Source organism: Terrapene carolina, unplaced genomic scaffold (assembly GCF_002925995.2).
Source record: "Terrapene carolina triunguis isolate 2854851 unplaced genomic scaffold, T_m_triunguis-2.0 Scaffold58, whole genome shotgun sequence".
Lineage (NCBI taxonomy): Eukaryota > Metazoa > Chordata > Testudines > Emydidae > Terrapene > Terrapene triunguis.
The window spans coordinates 34,583,761-34,604,062 of record NW_020664409.1 but is presented as its reverse complement, the minus strand read 5'-3'; the positions used below and the strand labels follow the sequence as shown (position 1 = coordinate 34,604,062).

The window sequence follows — 20,302 nt, the reverse complement described above, 5'->3', positions numbered from 1 at the left end:
GAGTGCTCTCAGCAAATCTTTCCAGGTGACCATGCCTCCACGGGCCAAGCGATCCCTAGTATGGAGCAATGGCGAGGTGCTGGACATCAGTGTTTGGGGGGAGGAAGCTGTCCAGTTCCAGCTGCGCTCCAGCCATAGGAATTACAATACCTTCACGCAGATATTAAGGGACGTGATGGAAAGGGGCCATGACCAGGACGCTCTGCAGTTCAGAGTTAAAGTGAAGGAGCTGCGGAATGCCTACTGCAAAGCTCGCGAGACAAACAGCTGCTCCGGTGCTGCCCCTGCGACCTGCCGTTTCTACAAAGAGCTGGACGTGATATTTGAGGGTGACCCCACCTCCACTCCGAACACCACCATGGACACTTCAGAGCCCAGTCCAACAAGGGAGGAGGAGGAGCAGCAAAGCGGGAGCAAGGGTGCTGAGGAGGAGGAAGACACCCCGACATCCCTAGATGCATGCAGCCAGGAGCTGTTCTCAGGAGGAAGGTAGCCAGTCGCAGCGGCCGGTGCTTGGGGAAGGACAAACACCAGAGGAGGTTCCCAGTAAGTGGCTTTTATGTTGGGAAGGAAGTTATTCAGTGTGGGCTCTTGGGGCGAGGAGGGTTAGGGCTGCATTCAAGCCTAGATGCGGAATAGAGCGTTGATGTGCTCTCTCACATCGCGGTAAACAGCCTCAGCGATCTCTTCAAAGGTCTCAGCCAGAACTTGGGCCATGCGCTTGCACAGGTTTCGTGGGAGAGCCACTGTGGTCCTTGTCCCAGTCAGGCTAACATGTCTGCGCCACTGTGCCTTGAGGGGCGGGGAGATCATTGCTGCACACAGGCAAGCTGCATATGGGCCCGGGCAGAAGCTGCATTATAGTAGAAGACCCTCCCTTGCTTCCCAGGTCACCCTCAGCAGTAAGATATCTTCCAGGATGAACTCCTATGGAAAACGTGGGGACAGTATAGGGGCCCCCTGCAGCTGTTGGCTCTCCCCCAGGCACAGAAACCCAGAGGACAGTACAGCCATGAAAGAATCAGTCCCCCTTGACTCTGTGCTTACTCACCATTTTGGGGCTCCCGTGGGTTATGTGCGCTATGTGCGCTCGCTTTGGGATGGGCAAATTATGCTATTGTGTAGGTTGTGCTTGCCCTCCTTAAGTACGGGGGAATCGCTCTGTCTGGTGTGAACAATGCTGCCTCTGTTAAGTGTTGCATTTTGCCTTCACAGATGCAACCTTGAGATCTCAGTCATCCGTGTTATCACCAGTTGAGAGGCTGCAAAGAATCAGGAAGAGGCCACACAGAAGCAAAGAGGACATGCTGCATGAAGTCATGCAGCACTCCCTTAATGAAAATCAAAAAATTCCAGGAGTGGCAGGAGAGTGAAAGGAGGGTCTGCCAGCAGAATGCGGATCGCTGGCACCAAAGCACGGAGCAAGTGATAAGCATCATGGCGCGCCAAGCGGACTCGATACAGGCGCTCGTAGCCATGCAGGCAGAGCACTACCAAGCCTCCCCCTCCCTGCAGCCCTTGTACCAAAACTCTTTCCCTTGTGCCCCCATGTCACCTCCAACCCACTTTCCCCAAAATCCGGGTTCTTATTGCCACCAGCTGCCTTCAACACCTGTAGCTTCATTACCCAGCCCTGAAAACTACAACCCTTACCCACTGCACTCAACCCCCATCACCATGTAGTATAGCCATCCTGAAGTGCAGCACTCATTGCACAGCACTCCAAACAGGAAGGCTGAGTATGATAACAGGACATATGCAAATCTGTGATTGTACCATTCTCCACCCCACCCCTTTGCCCTTTCTGTTTCCCAAGCAGTTGTGTTTCTTTTCAATAAATGGATTTTTTTGCTTTGAAAACATTTCTTTATTATTCCATAAAGTAAAAGATACCTTAGCCCAGGAAAGCAACAGGCACTGCAAGTCAGTGTATCATACGTAGCAAGCACAGATTCCTACTAACATTGGAACCACTGCACTTCACTTCCATGCAGGGCATCAGACATTACTGGTGGCTTTCAGCCTCAAATTGCTCCCTCACGGCATCCCTAATCCTTGCAGCCCCGCGCTGGGCCCCTCTAATAGCCCTGCTCTCTGGCTGTTCAAATTCAGCCTCCAGGTGTTGTACCTCCGAGTTCCATGCCTGAGTGAATCTTTCACCCTTCTCTTCACAAATGTTATGGAGGGTACAGCACACGGATATAACCACGGGGATGCTGTTATCGGCTAGGTCCAGCTTCCCACACAGAGAGCGCCAGCAGCCCTTTAAATGGCCAAAAGCACACTCTACGGTCATTCTGCACCGGCTCAGCCTGTTGTTGAACCGCTCCTTGCTGCTGTCAAGGCTGCCTGTGTAGGGTTTCATGAGCCACAGCATTAAAGGATAAGCGGGGTCTCCAAGGATCACATTGGGCATTTTGACTTCCCCTACGGTGATCTTCTGGTCTGGGAAAAAAGTTTCGGCTTGCAGCTTCCTGAACAGGCCAGTGTTCCAAAAGATGTGTGCGTCATTCACCTTTCCAGGCCAGCCTGCGTTAATGTCAATGAAACGCCCACGGTGATCCACAAGCGCCTGGAGAACCACAGAGAAATAGCCCTTCTGATTAACGTACTCGGAGGCTAGGTGGGCTGGTACCAGAATTGGAATATGTGTCCCATCTATCGCCCCTCCGCAGTTAGGGAAACCCATTTGTGCAAAGCCAGCCATAATGTCATGCATGTTACCCAGAGTCACGGTTCTTCTGAGCAGGATGCGATTAATGGCCCTGCAAACTTGTATCAACACAATTCCAACGATCGACTTCCCCATTCCAAACTGGTTAGCGACCAATCGGTAACTGTCTGGAGTTGCCAGCTTCCAGATTGCAACAGCCACCCGCTTCTACACCATCAGGGCAACTCTCAAGCTCGTGTCCTTGCGCCGCAGGGTGGGGGCGAGCTCATCACAGTCCCATGAAAGTGGCTTTTCTCATCCGAAAGTTCTGCAGCCACTGCTTGTCATCCCAGACTTGCACGACGATATGATCCCACCACTCAGTGCTGGTTTCCCGAGCCCAAAAGCGGTGTTCCACTCGTGTCGTATGCGTTACTCGAGTCGATATCGTCGGAGTCCTCACTGTCACTTTGGATCTTAAGGAATAACTCGACTGCCAAACGTGATGTGCTGGCGAGACTCATCAGCATATTCCTCAGCAGTTTGGGCTCAGAGCGCGCAGTACAAAAAACACTGAAAGATGGCGCCAATTGTGGACGGAAGCAGAGGGATTGCTGGGATGCGAACCGATGCATCACGGGGCGTTGGGACAGGACCCAGAATGCCCCACACCCTCCAAACAAGCCACAGCACCAGAATGGGAAGAGATGCTCTGTGGGATAGCTGCCCACTATGCACTGCTCCCAATGCCACTGCAAGTGCTGCGAATGTGGCCACGCCAGTGTGCTTGCAGCTGTCAGTGTGGACAGACTACAGTGCTTTCCCTACTGCGCTCTAAGAAGGCTGGTTTAACTCAAAGCGCTCTACATTTGCAAGTGTAGCCATGCCCTAAGACAAACATGTGCGTCCAGAGCTATTTTTCTGCAGATAGTCCCTGTGTGTCTAGTACCACAGCCCCAGTAAACCAGAAGCAGATTTTGTAATCAAACTGTTGCTTAAAAGGTTACTATGGTAGGGAATGAATTTGTTCTCAATCAAGTGCCTAACACTTTTGAGCACTATACAATTCTCTTTCCATTCACTTTTGTTTTAGAAATATGGAGCTTTCTTATTTTGGAGAAATACAAAGATTACAAATATATGTGTTTGTGTAAGGCGTCTCTATATTTCAATTAACAAGTTACAGGTTGGCTTTTAATATCATCACACAAAGTATATCTTCTAAGAAATCATGAGACTGGAGGACTTACACCATTTCTCCCTACAACTAAATGGTTTGCTGAAAGACAGCTGCCTAAAAGTTAAGATAACTTATTAAAAACAAAACCCAAATAAATAGCTATTGTAACTTAATGTTGTGACGTTGCACTCTATGATTTTATGAAAATATGCTGATGAGTGTGAATATAATGTAACTAAAATATACTTCATGCAAAAGGTCTCTTGTAAGGTATCATTACAAAGCTTATAATCTAGTGAGTGTGCTTATCCTATTTGTATAAATGTATCACTCTTGTATCTGAAACTAGAAATATGAAATATAACTCTGAGGGCCTATGGTGGTTTGGAATCTTGATGGCTCCCATTAACCAGGACAATTGTCTGTAGATGTCTGTTTACTTGTAAGTCTTCCTGTATACGTGTGTGTGCTGGCAAGTGGGTAATGAAGTCTTACAGTGACGTGATCATGTCACTTGAACTGGAATCCATCTTTAACCTGGTGCTTTTCCATTTAGAGGGGCCAGAGAGACAAAAGATTCCCCCCTTGTGCCAAAGCTATATAAGTGGGTGGAACAGAACAAATGGGGCGGCCATCATGAGAAATCCCCTAGCTACCACCTGAGCTGGAACAGGGGCTGTACCAGTGGAAAGGATTGTGCCCAGACTAGGAAGGCGTCCAGTCTGTGAAAGAAACTTATTGAAACATCTGAGGGTGAGATTTTATCTGTATTCAGTTTTATTACTGTACTAGGCATAGGCTTGCATGTTTTATTTTATTTCATTTTGTTTGGTAATTCACTTTGTTCTGTCTCCTATTACTTGGAACCACTTAAATCCTACTTTCTGTATTTAATAAAATCACTTTTTACTTATTAATTAACCCAGAGTATGTATTAATACTGGGGGGGGGGGGGCAAACAGCTGTGCATACCTCTCTATCAGTGTTATAGAGTGCGAACAATTTATAAGCTTTATACAGGATAAAACGGATTTATTTGGGGTTTGGACCCCATTGGGAGTTGGGCATCTAAGTGTTAAAGACAGGAACACTTCTTAAGCTGCTTTCAGTTTAAGCCTACAGCTGTTAGGGGACATGGTTCAGACCTGGGTCTGGGTTTGTAGCAGGCTAGCAGGTCTGGCTCAAAACAGGCAGGGCACTGAAGTCCCAAGCTGGGAGGGCAGGGAAAGCAGGGGCAGAAGTAGTCTTGGCACATCAGTTGGCAGCCCCCAGGGGGTTTCTGTGATCCAACTTGTCACAAATGTAACTGAACAAACATATTCAGGTTGAGAAAAGTAAATGATCACTTTCAGCTACACATGATTTTCCTTATGCTTTTTACTACATTAGCAAACTGGGAAGGCAATGCATGCTCACATATCAGAAAAGCAATATCCTCTAGCTTAGCCATTGGTGATCAGAACCACTTACGCCTCACTCTCCTTTGTAAGAGCAGCATCTTCAGAAAACAAGGACCTGTTCAAACCCAAGAGGCGATAAATTTGCAGCTTGGATTTACAATTTGGAAGAGAAACAAGGATACGAAGTACAAAGTACCACACTGAGCAGATGGACTCTGCTGTGAAATCTCATAACAATAAATTTAAGCATCTCCGAGTATATTTATTGTGCAAGGCTATTTATTTTTACAGATTTTGTTCCAAATATAAAACTGAATAAGTATACACATATGTATGTATGTATGTACACATACTTATTCAGTTTTATATTTGGAACAAAATCCGTAAAGATAAATAGCCTTGCACAATAAATATACTCGGAGATGCTTAAATTTATTGTTATATGGAATATAGTATAGATATGTTGAAATTACTGGGACTCTTAATTTGTTCTCCAGTGGTCACATTTGGCAATACCTATTACATAGGAATCAAGGGATTGTCTGCCTTCATGCTGGACATAAGTATCACATTAGCCTCTACTGTATGGTAGTACACTAGTTCTCAAAAAATGCTCCCTAAGGACACAGACAAAAGAAATAAACACATACACTACTGAGAGCTATATGCAATCATGGCTTCATGCTTAGTGCATGGAGCTGTGAAACATTCATATTGTGAAATTTTTGGACGTAACCATTTTAATTACTTAGAGAATTAATAACTTTAATAAATACCTTTATCTGATAGGCAACATACATTAAAATAAAACTTAAAGGGACATTTTAGAAAAAAAGACGTCATATCATAAACATCACAAATATTAAACTAAAGGCAGTTTAAAGGTGAGAAAATGGCAAATAATCTCTTTCCCATCAAAATCTCTTACACATGCTAGAAAGGTTTTTATCATTGGGCTCTGGTAGATGGGAACCCCCTATTACACAAGCCAGGAAGAAGACAGAAACTCTTATTTGGATGGTGGGATGTGGTGAGAACCAAAGAAGGGTTAAAAAAAATTAAAAAATTCAGGCCCTGCAACTTGTGAAGTTAAAGGAAGTCTGTCAGAGGAAAGGTTTGAGAATATGTAACAAACCTGTTGCCGCTTGGATACTGTACTACTATGTCATGATCTTCATCAATGCCACAAACTGTGCCAGTGGTGGTTAAGGTCTCAAACATGCCATCAGTCCATCCCCCATGACCATGCTGCAAAGACTGTACAATTTCTAAATCAAGATCAATGTTTACCAGATCACCAATCTGCAACCCACCAGGATTCCTGTTACCATTTTGCTCACCTGAAATTGAATGAAAGAAACAAGAACACTAAATATCCAAATCAACATCTGTAAGTGCAATAAAGATAACTTCAAGAAGATATCTAACACCTGCCAAGTGCACAGTTTTAAAGATGTGCTACTTGGCACATTCCCTTCCCTCTTAAGTCAAGGTCTACATATGTTGTCTACTATATATACACACTAAGGAACTTCTGCACCAAACCTTCCTGGACTTTATCTCTTAACTCACCTACACCTCAAAAACCAAACATAGCCTGCAACTACTTTTGTAATAAAGTACACCCACATACCACCACGCAGCTTAGATACTAGAGTGGTGAGTGCAATGTATAGAATGTATATAGAACCTACTGTATATACTAGTTCATTAGCCAGTTCGTTTATAAGCCGACCCCCCAAGATGGTTAGGTAAAAATAGCAAACACTGTATGACCCTTTCATAAGCCAACCCTGTATTTCAGGGGTTAGCAAACTTTGGCTCCCAGCTGTCACGTCGGGACGTCCCGACCGCTGGCAGGTAGGGACGTTTTGTTTACTTGGAGCGTCTGCAGGCATGGAGCCCCTCAAGTCCCTGTGGCCGCAGTTCGCCGTTCCCAGCCAATGGGAGTTACGGGATGTGACACACCACTTCCCACAGCTCCCATTGGCTGGGAACAGTGAACCGCAGCCACAGGGAGCTGAGGGGCCCCATGTCTGTAGACGCTCCAGGTAAACAAAACGACCATGTATTAGATACACCTCTACCTCGATATAACGCTGTCCTCGGGGGCCAAAAAATCTTACCGTGTTATAGGTGAAACCACATTACATCGAACTTGCTTTGATCCACCGGAGTGCGCAGTCCCGCCCTCCCGGAGCACTGCTTTACCGCGTTATATCTGAATTCATGTTATATCGGGGTAGAGGTGTATTCAATTCAATGATTCCACAGCGTTTAAAATCATCAAATTTTGGTGTAGTCCCGTTTATAAGTCGACCCCCGCTCTCTGATGCGTCACTTTTTTACCAAAAATATTCGGCTTACGAACCAGTATATACGTCTATAGAATAGCTCACAACCTATGTAACAGAATAAGCCACTATGACAAATTACAGATATTTAGTTAGAAATTTTAATGCTGATGACTTCATGTTTACGATCAAATTTTCAATATTGCATTAAAATTATGTTTAAACCATTCTACAATACTGTGCAGTTATCTTTTGCTATTAAGAGAAAAATCTAAAGGCTGAGCACATGTAAGCCAGAAACATGAACTAGACAGCCAACTTTAACAACTTACCAGCTACATATTTGGTATACTGTTTGACATCAAACATATCTAAAGACAGTTAAAACATATCAATTAAGATACCAATTATCATTGCAGCATTTAACCATGGTAATGCACAGAAATGCCACCATTCAAATCTCAATTATTTGGTGCATCCTGTTAAGGAACGTTGACTGATTTTGGTTCAGTCATCAAACAAACTGACTTGGGGCACTAAAATGTTTCTATTTACTTAAAACTATCTATTTCTTTCCTTCTCCAACTCACCTAGCACAGGACAGTGGTCCCTGTAGAAAGAGCCTCCTTTGGCATCCTGAACACATTTCAGGTCAGACTAAAGAAAGATATTTAGACAACTTTAGTTTTAACAGAGTGAACTTGCAGGTTGACATAAATCAGTGAAATCAGAACAGAAATACACTGAAATATCAGAGGCTGAAAAGCTCATGCATACAAAAATTAATGCATTACGCCAATTCAGAATGCAAAGAAAATTTCAAATATTTTCCAAAATTGTAACCCATCTATTTCTACTACCTATTCCTTTAAGACAGGCCTAGGCATTGATAGGATTTGATAAATTTTACCCAGTATAATTAAATGCTTTAAATTTAATGCTCAAATTAATGCTTTTAGGAGCTGATAAACTACAGTGACCAAGAGACATCATATTCATAATTGCTATTAGAATTACAAAGAGAAGCTTTAAACTGTTTCACAATGTTACATTTCTTTAAAAAAAAAAAAAAAAGCAATCTATACAAGTAGAGGAAGAACACAAAATTAACACTACAGAAATCAGAAATGTCTGAATACCATACTGGACATGATAGCCTTGCCTGTGCAGCATCAGCTTGGGTAAGGATTTGTCAGTGTTACCATTATAAAGCCTATACATTTTTTGTGTAAGATGTTTATGACATTCATTTTAACTTATTATGGAGGAGTAAAACTTGACTTCTAACTTCTGGGCCCTGGAGAATATCAGAAAAAGCAGAATAAAAGGTATTTTGGTTGCTTTCAGAATTCTGTGTTTTAACTAACATCAGATATTTTTATTTAAAAAGTTCTACTGGCTATTTTTCCAAAAGGGCCTGTCCCATAATATGAAAAAAAATTAAAATGTGAAGAACAGCTACTGTATAAACCCAATTAAAAGTTCTCATCATTTCCCCTTCATTTAGCTTCTGCATATCCCCTAATCTAAATTGCTACCATCTGGTGTTACTCTTTATGGAACACAATTCCCATCAGGCAAAGGTCATTCTATGTTTGAGGGGATGGGAAGAGAAAACTGATTGGGCGATGCAAGTCAGACTATAGTAATGGGGGAGAGAGAACAAAAGAACAGGTGGTGGAAGATATACAAGCTAAACGTGCTTTCATAAAGGCCTTATCTCATTCTCCCACTTCCCCAGGCCTCTTGCAATGAGACTATCCTCTAGCAAGAGAGATGAACTGAAATCCATTCATGCCTCTCCTGATCCTTAAGATAGTGACAAATATAATGCTTACATCCCTTTAAACACACAATACCACCTCCTAGCCACTACTATCTCTAGGCGCTAGAAACAGTAAGATTTGAATCCTTCTCTCAAATAAATTCTCAGCTTCTTAAAGCTATATGCCACTATTCAATAATAATACTATATATACACACATGCATGAGAACAGATGCCAGTATAAATATATATTCATTTTTAAAACTGTGCACCAAATTTTATACTCCTACAGCTCCTCTGATACAGTACCAGTATAAATGAAGTATATTGTCAGTACAGACTATTTGTACTACACTGAGTCCATAAAAAGACTTGATTTCAAGATTTCATCCACTTTACCAGGATTTTATAGGGTAAATACACATAGTAGTCTGTTTCATTCACTTGTGTTCACAGCACACTACAGTGTGTAACACAGTGGTTCTCAAACTTTTGTACTGGTGACCCTTTTCACATAGCAAGCCTCTGAGTGCGACCCCCCCCCTTATAAATTAAAATCACTTTTTTATATATTTAACACCATTATAAATGCTGGGGGCAAAGTGGGGTTTGGGTTGGAGGCGGACAGCTCAAGACCCCCGTGTAATAACCTTGCGACCCTGTGAGGGGTCCTGACCCCCAGTTTGAGAACCCCTGGATATTGGTCAGTATCTTAGAGAATCTGGTATTGTACCTGCAGAAGCATAGACAGCTTTCCAGTATGTATGGCTTATTCTTGGATAGATAAAAACCTTTAATATATACGTATTCTAAGTAAGCAAAAGCTCAGATTGTATCAGTTTACAGCAATTTTCTCCATGTTCTGTCAACATAACAAGGGATATACAAGTCAAAACCAACAGAACTATCATCTTCCCTCTTCTTTATATTATGCTTAACCAACACTTTTCAAAATTCCACTCCTCCTTTTGCTCAAGGATTTTTCCTGATTACCATGATAATAAAAATATTGATACTTCATGCACCAAAGGGCAGTTAGTAGATTTTTTCTTGAGGTAGTAACTTTAACAATTTTGTACCACTGATTTAAAGGCCAGCCTATTAAAACTTATTCTATTTTTAACTTAATCCTAAAGGACACATACAACTTGAATGAAGCAGTAACAATGGTCAACCCACCAGTACCTCACTATAGTTGTTCATGCCATGGAATCGTGCCAAAAATTAATATTGACACTAAACTTTAGAAAGATGGCTATTTAAAAACAAGAAATGAGACTGATCACCCCATGCCAAAAATGACAGCAGAAACAAGTGTTCAGAGATAACTGTCAAAAATAATTAGAAACAATAAATGTCTGCTGTATCAGGAAAGACTGAAAATATTGGGACTGTTTAGAGAAAAGACGGAGGTAGACCAAGTAATGAATGATATGGAGAAGATGTATCAGACACTCCAAGCTACCCTCTTCTCTCTCTACAAGAACAAGGAGCTTTTCAATTAAACTGAACGACAGCAAATTTAAAATGGGTAAAAGGAAATATATTTACCAGAACGCATAATTAATATATATTGCCACATGATGTTGAGGCCAAGAGTTTAGCAGATTTCAAAAAAGGATTTACATGGCAAAAGAGGCCAAGAACATTAGATAGGATTAAAACCCTTACGCTTCAGGCCATACGCCAACTGCAAACTGAGTTAAAATGAAAACACCCCTATGAAAAGTTTCCATAATTGTCCACTGCATGGTTTCTTGCAATTTCCTCTTAAAGCATCAGGTTTGATCAGTGCCAGGGACAAGTTACTGGAGTGGATAGGCCACTGGTCTGATCCATGAGGCAGTTTCCTCTACTGTAGTGTACTACCCTAATTCTGTGTATGAAATTCCCCAGCAATATCCTAGGTGTAATGACAGATTTCTCTTACTTATTCAAAAAATTAACTGTGTGTCAATAAGCTTTGTTTTTAATTCTCTCAGAGAACTTTGATGTACTACTTTAAGGTAACTCACAATGTGTGTGGATGAACAAGCCTCAGATGGCAGTCAGGAAGAAAACAAGTTTAAAATAATGCCAAAAGGAAAACAAGGGCAATGGATCCTTTCAGTTTCCTTCACCCTCTCAGCACTGTAGCTATTCAAACCTTGCTGGCAAATACCCACACACAGAGATAACTTACAGAGAACTCTGACATTAATGGATTATAAACCCAAATTATTTCTTCCAAACTCTCCACAATTGAGGGGAAGGTCCTTCGTAACAAAAAAGAAAGAAAAGGTGGAGCCTAGAATGAACATTGTAGAAATGCAAACAATTTTTAAAGTTATTAAGCAAAGGAAATTTGGTAGCTGAGTGAATAAGTGAATTCCCAGGGAATAAGATCTATTTTAGAAATGTGTAGGTTTAAGGCACCCCATAGTGGTAACATGTTTGTAACATGTTACTGGCTCTAACTTGTTTTTGGATCCAAACAAAATGTTTAAAGTCTTTTAGCAACCATGGTCAGTTAACCACATTTCCCCTCTGCCAGTGATATAATATGGCAGATGGCTGTGTTCCTTTAACCAGCACCGTATTGTTTGAGTGCAGGCCTTCTTCCTCCCAGTTCCATGTAGTAGAGTCCGCCACACTGTGCTGCCCCAAGTGCTGTTGATGCTTCTCTGAACACGTCCTTTTAGCAGTCGATCACTTCCCTAGGCACCATGAGATAGCTGCCCTAATTGTCCCAAAATTAACATAAATATGGTGTAGCTAGTAGGTGTGGATGCACAAAGGTGGTTGTGATGGCAGCACTAAACCATATTTCTTGGTATCTTAAGTGATCACGTTCACTTTCTGGTCACAAAATTATAGCTAAAACTTGTTATGTGGACAGTTCCCGTTTGCTACAGACAATGCTGAAGCCTCAGTTCTGTTTCCATCCACAGTTATGACTGATAAACACAAACACTTTGAAACAAATAGGAAGTTACTAAAGAAACTGATTTATAGCAAGATAAGTTTTAAATGTACAATGTGAAAAATAAACTGTCAATATGGAAAATTAAAGCACATTTGATACAAAAATGCCAATGCAGTTTTTTTTAATTGAAGCTTCTTTTTAAAAATGGGTTACTATTCTTTATTAAATGGCTGATCAAACATCTCTGATTTGTACAGGGTAGTATCTATCAAAGAGGCTTCCACATACTAAACCATTCTATTTATGGTTGGACTATTAAGAGCTCTAATATCTATTTAGCCGATATTCTAAGAATATTAATAAATCTCCCAATTATAAATATTCCCCTTTGAGAATATGAGCCTCTTCAGTCAATTAAGAAGTATAATCAGATTAAAAGCAGATGGAGAAGTAACAAGTACACCTCTACCCCAATATAACGCTGTCCTCGGGAGCCAAAAAATCTTACCGCATTATAGGTGAAACCGCATTATATCGAACTTGCTTTGATCCGCCGGAGGGCGCAGCCCCCCCGGAGCACTGCTTTACCGCGTAATATTTGAATTCGTGTTATATCGGGTCGCATTATATCGGGGTAGAGGTGTACTATATTTTGATTTTGTCCTAAATTAAACTACACTTTATCCTATAAGTGTGGATATGGTGCAAAATTTACTATTTTTACAAAAGCTGCTTTGTCAACATGTTAAATTTAATTCTTGTTGCAGGAATATGACAGAAGGACATTCTAATGTAAGTTAGTATATCTCCCTTCTGTAATATATAACCAAGAAATTTTTTTTAACAGAAATGATGCAATGATAATGCTCATTAATATGTCTCAGCAGTTGACAATCAAGGAAACTTTTCGTTGGTCCGCACTAGGGTAAGAGCGTATAAAAAGGAAACAGAGATATCAACAGAAGTCTCATTACCAAACCTGACCCACTTTTTGTGGTCTTGTTATACTCTAAAAGTTGTGAAATCAAAATGAGAAATTTAGTGTTAAAGTCTGAAATACAATAGCTCCAAAGTAGGAAAAAAATATTCTAAAACTATCTGAAAATGTTTTGAGTGTTCTTCACAGTGAAAATTAAATGACAACTGAAAGACTTGCAGTGTTTCTAATCTAGACACTTGGCATTGCGGAGATTTTCAAAAACCAAGTTCTGAGGCATTAAAGAAAAAGTTAGGGCCTTTTAAGGAAGTTTATAAATAAATAGTTCTATTTTTTACCAATTCTAATTAAAGTAAAACATCAATGCCAGGAGGAAAATTGCATTTGCAAATGTAAATATCTGTAATACTCAGGCAGAAGCTAGCTCTAAAGTTTAAATGATTTGCACCGATGTTTAATAAACTCTCAGATCAGACTTCCTTCCTAATGCATATTCATGATCCATCCAGCTGTATTCACAATGAACTGATTAACAGCATGGAAACGGACAGAAGGATATCACAAAAGGAGAATAAAAGCACAGCATAAGCTATTCTTACTACCCTCCCCTCCTCCAAGTATTTTACCCTTTGTGTTGCTTTACTCCTTACCATGCCCTCGAAGCCAACTCTGTAAAGATTTTTAGCGCCATTGTCCCATAAAACATATGCTGCACTGTGTGGGCTTGATGCACTCCAGTCCTGGATTTCAGTTACCTATTGAGTTTAAAAATAGAAAAATGGGTTACAAAAGTTTAGCAACATATTTTGAACTTTAAACTTCCTCCACCACTTCTACCTATACTTAAAAGCATGATACAGCAGGGTTTACTGAAGCTTTTTTTTTAAAACCAGAACTCCAGTTCCCCAATGCCATTTTATCATTTTCTACCAACAACGTTCATACACCTTAATTAATGCTATCCCTAGGAAATAAACATCCAGATTGCCACTTCCATAAGATACATATTTTTCAAGTAAACCGGTTTAAAAATGGAAGAGAAGTACAAAATGAAACTGGTTTACAATGTTTTTACAAGAAAAAAACTTTCACTAAAAATACCAAAAATGGCAACAATTTATTCTCAGGACTTGTTTTTGTTTTAAGCTAGTTTGGTTACATCAGGCTGGTGGCCTACAGGTAGCAGTCTGTATTATATGACCTAATTTTAATTCTAATCCCAGTCTTTAAATACCAGGACAGAAGGGGAATGAAGATGAAAATATTGGGTCTCTGTATTTTTTCTTTGCATTTCTGAAATACTGATGCCATGTACAAATGCAACCCTGAAGAGGCATCCATAACACACAAGCATCTTTCTGAATGTATTGTCTTTCTCCCAACACTTATCCAAAAGCCTCTCTCACTATTTGCTGTCTCCCTCTTTTCTTACCGTAGACCCCATCCTGAAAATGTTTGTTCTTGTGCTTTACTTTAAGCATGAAAATAGTCCCACTGGTTAAAGTTAAGTGAACAAGTGTTTGCAGGAGAAGGACCTAAAGTGCGTGAGCTCTTCAGAGCAGTAATGCCACCTTTGCTTTGTAACATGCCATAGTAATATATGGTGCTATGTGATTAAGTCACTCATCTCCAAATGTGTTACCATGGCTACAACACCCATGATTACTACCACTGAAAAAAAAGAAATATTTCTATTTTTCAGGTTTCATGGGGGAAACGGTGAAAATGACTATTCAGTATTTAATTAAATTCCCATTTATTGCTTGTAAGTTCCTCTGTGTAGATCTTCCATATATCAATAACAGATTTATTGTAAATTGTTTTAATAAATAGGAAAATGCAATGGAAAAAAACACAAATTGTCAGGGAGATATTGTCTCAAGGTGCCATATCTGAAACTCCTTTTAACTTATGTTTTAAAAATTGGATTTCAAGTTTGTTGTTTCCCTTTAGTAATCACCGGATCCCAAAATGGCTAACTCCAGATTGTATATAGATTTTTCATAATACCAGAATACACAGTAACTATGCTTGCACAGCAAAATATTTTATTTAAATTATGTTTAGACTGCAAAATAAATTTGATTCAATGCATCAATTCACTAAAACAATAAAAGTTATTCTCATTTTCTATAATCTCTTTTATGTATGTTAAAGAAATTATACTATGCCTTACTTTCTGTTTAAAATTCACTTTTATAATCAAGTTCTTCTGGGCATATAATTAATTCTCCTGCACGTTTTCTACAGTTTCTGTTTCCTATAGCAGGGTGGGCAAACTTTTTGGCCCGAGGGCCACATCTGGGTGGGGAAATTGCATGCAGGGCCATGAATGTAAGGCTGGGGCAGGGGGTTGGGGTGCGGGAGGGAGTGTGGGATGTGTGTGGGGGGGTGCGGTGTGCAGGAAGTAGCTCAGGGCAAGGGGTTGGGGCAGAGGAAGGGTGCGGGGTGTACAAGGGGGCTCAGGGAAGGGGGTTGGGTGCAGGAGGGGGTGCAGAGTGCGGGAGGGGGTTCAGGGCAGGAGGTTGAGGTGCAGGAAGGGTGCAGCAGGGGGTTGGGGTGCAGGATGGGTGCAGCAGGGGGCTCAGGGCAGGGAGTTGGGGTGCAGGATGCAGGAGGGGTTCAGGGTGCGGGCTCCGGCCCGGCCAGGCTCCCTGCCTGCCTGCCCTGGCCCTGCACCACTCCTGGAAGCAGCCAGCACCACATTCCTGAGGCCCCTGGAGGGGGGGGGGGGGGGGGAGGGGGCCGCGCACTGCCCTCGCCTGCGGGTACCTCCCCCAAAGCTCCCATTGGCCGCAGTTCCCTGTTCCCGGACAATGGGAGCTGCGGGGGGCGGTGCCTGCAGGCGAGGGCAGCACACGGAGCCCTTTGCCCACAGCTCCCTGAGGGGTCGCAGGCACATGGTGCCGGCCGCTTCCGGGAGCAGGGTGGGGCCCGCGGCACCACGGGGTGGCAATCCCGCAGGCTGTAGTTTGTCCACCCCTGTCCTTGAGTCATGATTTGTCAATTAACAGAACTGCATCTGATTTTATATTAAGTTCTAACATGCTGAAGAGATCTTTATTTCAAGACATCAGGCTAACACATAAAACTATTTAATGAACAAGTCAGTAATGTAGTACCTCCAACTAAAGAACTTCCAGAATTGTCTAAACTCCAAAAAAGCCCAAATCTAATAAAACTGGAAGAGCCCCCAAAATAATAGATCACAAAATAGAAACCTGTTAAGTAAGCACTTAAATTTTAAAATAACCTGCTGAGCCAGTGATATACAGAACAACTTGATTTCTCTGATAGCAGTGAAGAGAAAGCAAAATCCCCTGTTGTGAAGGTTGATTGAGTGGGTATGTCTGAGAATGTTAGTTTTTACATGAACTCCTGAATGGTCCTAAAGCTCACCCAAAATATTTATTTTTATGAACATTCCAAAAACAGGGAATTGAGATAATCTGCAAGTCTCGTATTTTCAATTTTGATCATTTAAGCTCAAGACTACATTCTATAAGAGTGGTTCTCAAACTTTTGTACCGGAGACCCCTTTCACACAGCAAGCCTCTGAGTGCAACACCCTCCACCCCCTTATAAATTAAAACACTTTTTAAAATATTTAACACTATTATAAATGCTGGAGATGAAGCGGGGTTTGGGATGGAGGCTGTAGCTCACAACCCCCCATGTAATAACCTCATGACCCCTTCAGGGGTCACGACCCCCAGTTTGAGAACGCCTGTTCTATTATAACTTACAGCAGTATAAGTGGTACCCATTTTAAAACAAACACTTTAATGGTAAACAACGTTTATGTTTCACAAGTTTATAGCGACATAATCTAAGCACTTGTTACCCATAAGTAATATGTGATGTATTTTCTTATTTAAACCATTTTCGCTTTTACCTTCCCCCTACGTCCATTGCCACCATCTTGATCTTCCCATTGCCAATCAACTCCTCGTACCACCCTGGCACCTGCAAAGATTCCTCTTGCTGTAATTTTCTTTGATTTACGACGAGACTCTAACAGCACCCTAAAGTTAAAAATCAAATGACAAGTTAATAAAAGCAACACACAAGAGGTCCTGAAATGGAGCATTTAACCAACACATAACATTACTGAACATTAAAAATCCTACAAAATTAAAAGAACTAGGAAATGCAGGGTTAAGTGAGTAAGTTCATCTTTATGAGAAAGCTCAGCACACTATTGAAAATTCAGCATTCTGAAAAGTCACATGGTGAAAAGCTCTTCTTTCCATGTCTAAATTTTACTTTTTTGCAATTAATATTTTAAGTAATATTAAGATAATTGGATTTGTATCTCCAGGGTTCCTGATAATACATTTTATTGTTTTGGCAATATGATGCTAACACCTACATACGGGTATTATCAGATATTGTTAAGGTCAGTAAAGCAGCATGCAAACTCATTTATAAACAATGTATTTTGCCCCCGTCAGCAAATTTCAAGATCTACGTAAATCTGTATTTTCCCCTAATTCTGTACCGTCTTTTTATTCTGGCAGTTATTGTGACACCCTGGCACCCCCATATTCATCACTGCCATAGAATTATGGTATGTTTTGTACAAAGTATACCTTGTGGGGTATCATTCTAAAAGTCTTGATCTGTTGAATGTTAATATCCTGTTGGATTGTATGTGCTATCGTATGTGAAGTTATGAAGTTTTGCTATGTGTGTGTTACTGAAAGATGTTGTGAAGTTGGAAGCTCCCACAACAAGCCTTTCAGGTACAACAATGAAGAAGCTAGACAGAGCTAATGGCACATAAACAAAGTCAACGGCCATGGAAAAGGCTTGTCCTCACCAGGGGATGCTTCAGACAGCCTACGGCTAATGGCTGCCATGACTCATCAAGCATGCACGGGCATGTGACCAGACCACATGATACTGAACTCCATTTTGATACCTGTATTTTTCCACAAACTGGGCTGGGAACTTGGCTTGGAACAAAAGGGGTTCCTGCCTTATGGAAGAAACTATAAAAGGAGGAAGTGACATCACCAAGAAGCCTCACTCCCTCTACAACTCAATACCTGGAAACACCTGAGAAACAAAGACTGAACTGGGGGAAGTGCTGGACCCAGGCTGGAAAAGAGGATTCCTGCCTGTATATAAAACATCTACAAACTGCTTGTCCTATCTAACAAGGTGAGACACTGTTTGTCAAAACCTGTGTATTGTATAAGATTTAGATTGCGTTTCTGTTTATTTGCTAGGTAATCTACTTTGATCTGTTTGCTGTCACTTATAATCACTCAAAATCTGTATTTCTGTAGTTAATAAATCTATTTTATATTTTTTACCTAAAACAGTGTGGTGTGAGTGAAGTGTTTGGGGGGCGGAAATCGCAGCTCAGTTAACAAAGACTTTGTGCATATTCCTCTCCACATCGATGGAAGGGGCAGACTGGGTATAACTCTCATATACTGGTCATGTTTTTGACCAGGGCAGGAAGATATAGCTCTGGCATCCTAGGCTGGGGAGCTTGGGGTATTTTGGCTGAAGCCTCTCTATTGTTGGTGCATGCATTCATGAACACAGCCTGTGGATGATGGTTTGAGTGCAAGCTTGGACGGCTTTGCACATTGTGAGGAGGGAGCCCAGATTAGTAAAACAGAGGGCTCAGTTGTACTCCAGTACCAGGTGGCAGGACCCATCACAGTTATATTTTGGTATCAGGCTATTATTCCACCTTGTTTTCATATTGGAGGTCATTTGACAATTTTTTTTTCTTCCTATTGCACATTTTGGAATCCTTCACTCAATATTTCAACTTGTCTTCCATCACTCTTATTTTTCTGTAATGCAAAACTGTTCTCAAAATCTCTTCTCCTGCCCACCCTCAATTTTCTGCAGAACGTAAGTAACATGTCCCCAACAGATCTGCCTGAACAGGGTACTTTCTTGACTGCAAGTGGAGGTAGGGAACAGACCTGAACAGGTAAAATTAAAATTTTCTCTGAAGAGCCACCATTCTGAATGCCCATACTCCCCCACTCTGTTCCCTAAAAGTCACGATGACATGAAGCCTGAGATTTTTGGCAGACAAAGCATATCTTTAATCTAAGCAGAACCATAGATTCCTCCTCTCCACCCCCACAGCCCCGCAACCATTTTAGGAAGAGAATAAAACTCTCCTGTTGAATTTATCACAGTCAGCAGATGAGGAGCCACAGAGGAATAAGCTGCTATTCCAAACTATGCAAACAGCAGATCAAAAGTCTTCTTAGTGATTCCTTCTACTTTTCCTATCCAACAAATGAATGAGCGTGATGGAGTCCATAAAGAGATGTTTTGTTTGGAACAGGATTTTAGCCTTCTGTCAAAAAAATTTTAAAATGTCTACAAAACAGAGATTTATCAATAGTAGATTTGACATCAGCATGTAGTTCACCATACTATTCTGGATTCAGGAATTAAATTGGCTGAGCTCTCAGTTTACCTTCACCAAAGAATAATGGAATATCTCTGAACACATCTTTTGAACCTTCCCTCAAATTCCATTGCAAAAAAAGTTAAATATTTTCAGTTCATTTTTCACAGCAAAGTGGATCCAACAGCAACAGGTTTCTGGAAGCTAACGGAGCCTTTCTGTGTATATGAGCTACATCATCAAGGCAGAAGTCAAAGTGGGCTACAGGAAGAAGCTAAGGGGATGAGCATTAAGAGGACATAAGTATATGGTGAGTCTATGGATTGCTATCACTGCTTATCTCTGAAAACAAGACGAAAAGGGCATGTGCTAGAACAGACTAACTCATAGAAACATTTTGGCTACATCAAATACCTCTTTTTAAAAGGGACTGGAAAGTTCAACTATCAAGCAATATAAAAAAGACTATTCTGCCTATCGTTGCAATGGGATTTTAAACAGAAGCAGATTTGAAGGAAAAAAAAAATGTTGTATAGAAATCAATTTCTCTACCAGGTCATTTTCTGTATTCTATTAAATATTATTAAAGACTTGTGTTTGAAAAAGACATCTTCCCCTCACTGGCCCAACTTATCCTTTATGCCTCATCTTCCAGCAAAGTCATAATCCTGTTTCTAATTCAGATATCCTGTTGACATTATGTATTTTGGTGCCGGTATACTACAGTGGTACAAACATCAGAAATGCACAGATAGGTGATCTGTTAATAAAGCAATT

At 41.1% G+C, this 20,302-nt stretch overlaps 1 protein-coding gene across 1 annotated transcript in view; it reads right to left on the bottom strand.

The window, feature by feature from the left end:
• The window catches only part of MIB1 (mindbomb E3 ubiquitin protein ligase 1), a 116,537-nt gene that overhangs the window by 87,818 nt on the left and 8,417 nt on the right, over positions 1-20,302 (bottom strand). Inside the window, exons 3-6 of the mRNA XM_026661557.2 lie at positions 17,030-17,159; positions 13,785-13,889; positions 8,118-8,184; positions 6,369-6,573 (exon numbers count right to left, since the gene is read on the bottom strand). Coding sequence (XP_026517342.1) covers positions 6,369-6,573; positions 8,118-8,184; positions 13,785-13,889; positions 17,030-17,159 — 507 coding nt within the window. The remainder of the gene's footprint in view (positions 1-6,368; positions 6,574-8,117; positions 8,185-13,784; positions 13,890-17,029; positions 17,160-20,302) is intronic.